The sequence below is a fragment of the Merops nubicus genome, unplaced genomic scaffold (assembly GCF_000691845.1).
Source record: "Merops nubicus isolate BGI_N331 unplaced genomic scaffold, ASM69184v1 scaffold5216, whole genome shotgun sequence".
Taxonomy (NCBI): Eukaryota; Metazoa; Chordata; class Aves; order Coraciiformes; family Meropidae; genus Merops; species Merops nubicus.
Window position 1 is genome coordinate 1 of NW_008616806.1, and position 1,361 is coordinate 1,361.

A 1,361-nucleotide genomic window follows, 5' to 3' on the forward strand; every position below is an offset into this window, starting at 1 on the left:
CACCGGGCCCGCGGGGGGTGAATGCAGGGGGGCCGTTCGGGGTGCCCCGGTCCCCGCTCGGCCCGGACCAGGGGTTGCCTCTCTCCCTTCTGTCCCCTGCTCCAGGCGCCGAGGTGCCCAGGGGTTGACCCTGCCGAGTGTCACCCCACCACAACCCTCGCTGAGGACATGTTGCACCTCTGCTGTCCGGAGGGAGACTTTCCACTAGATATAGATCTGGGCTTTACCCACCAACAGCTGGAAGTGGTGTCGTGGTCGTTTAAATGTACTTGCGATTCAAAGCATTTTAAATATAGCTTCTGTGGTCGACTGCTGTGGCCGTCTTCCCTTTACCTGCACTCGATGTGGTGATTTTTATTTTAAGTGCCCATGTAGTTGCTGGTAGTCACATGAGTTACCAGGATACTTGGTAACACATTCAGCTGCTCTTTACCCCGGTGGTTTTCTGGAGCTGTAAATAAAAATAGACATCCTAACAAATGGGTGACTTTTCCAGTAAGCACACATAGGTTTTAGTGGTGTTTTCTGAAGGTGTAATTGACACGCAATTAACGCTTTAAAGACCGATATGGTGAGAAATGTATCAGTTTTATGGTTGTGCCTGGGGAGCTCGGAAGTGATCGTGCAACTGTTCTCGGAGCACATTTGTTGGAGTGTAGGATAAAATAGGTGAGAGAAAGAAGGGTTTGTATTTTCCTGCTACTAATGCTGAGGTAAAACACAGCTGGAAAGCTGCTTAGCGGTGCTTAAGAGAGCAGTGGATGTAAAGACTCTCAGAAGCAAAATACCAGCTTATAACAATGTAATGAAATGCAAAACTGTAGGGGAAATCTGAATTTTGGAAATTACTGAATATCATAAGGGGACAGACACGTATAGAAAAGGTCACAAAATGTGTATGTGTGTAAAATGGGTAATGCTTTATCAGAGCAGCAGATGTGTTGCAAGGTGGCATGGGATTTAAGGGAAAAATTCACCAGTTTAAGAATTCTGGTTAGAAGCAACAGAATTTCCTGTGATCTCTTGGGAAGAAGTTCATGTAACGAAATCTGAGTAGCACTCTAAAAATTGACTTTCTTTTTCTGTTTTCCCAGTGGCGGCACCTGACTTGCTGGATCCCAAATCGGCCACTCAGAACTCCAAACCAAGATTATCGTTTTCCACCAAGCCTACCGTGCTCACTTCACGGGAGGAAAGTGATTCAGCTATTAATGTTATGAAATGGAAAACAGTCTCAACAATTTTTCTGGTGGTCGTCATGTATTTAATAATCGGAGCAACAGTATTTAAAGCCCTGGAGCAGCCTCATGAGACCTCCCAGAGAACCACCATTGTGATTCAGAAGCAGACGTTTGTATCTC

General features: G+C 45.9%; 1 protein-coding gene across 1 annotated transcript in view; it reads left to right on the plus strand.

The window, feature by feature from the left end:
- Positions 1-1,094: 1,094 nt before the first annotated feature.
- The window catches only part of LOC103775475 (potassium channel subfamily K member 2-like), a gene marked incomplete at both ends in the record, with an annotated part of 14,246 nt that continues 13,979 nt past the window's right edge, over positions 1,095-1,361 (plus strand). Inside the window, 1 exon segment of the mRNA XM_008942931.1 lies at positions 1,095-1,360. Coding sequence (XP_008941179.1) covers positions 1,095-1,360 — 266 coding nt within the window.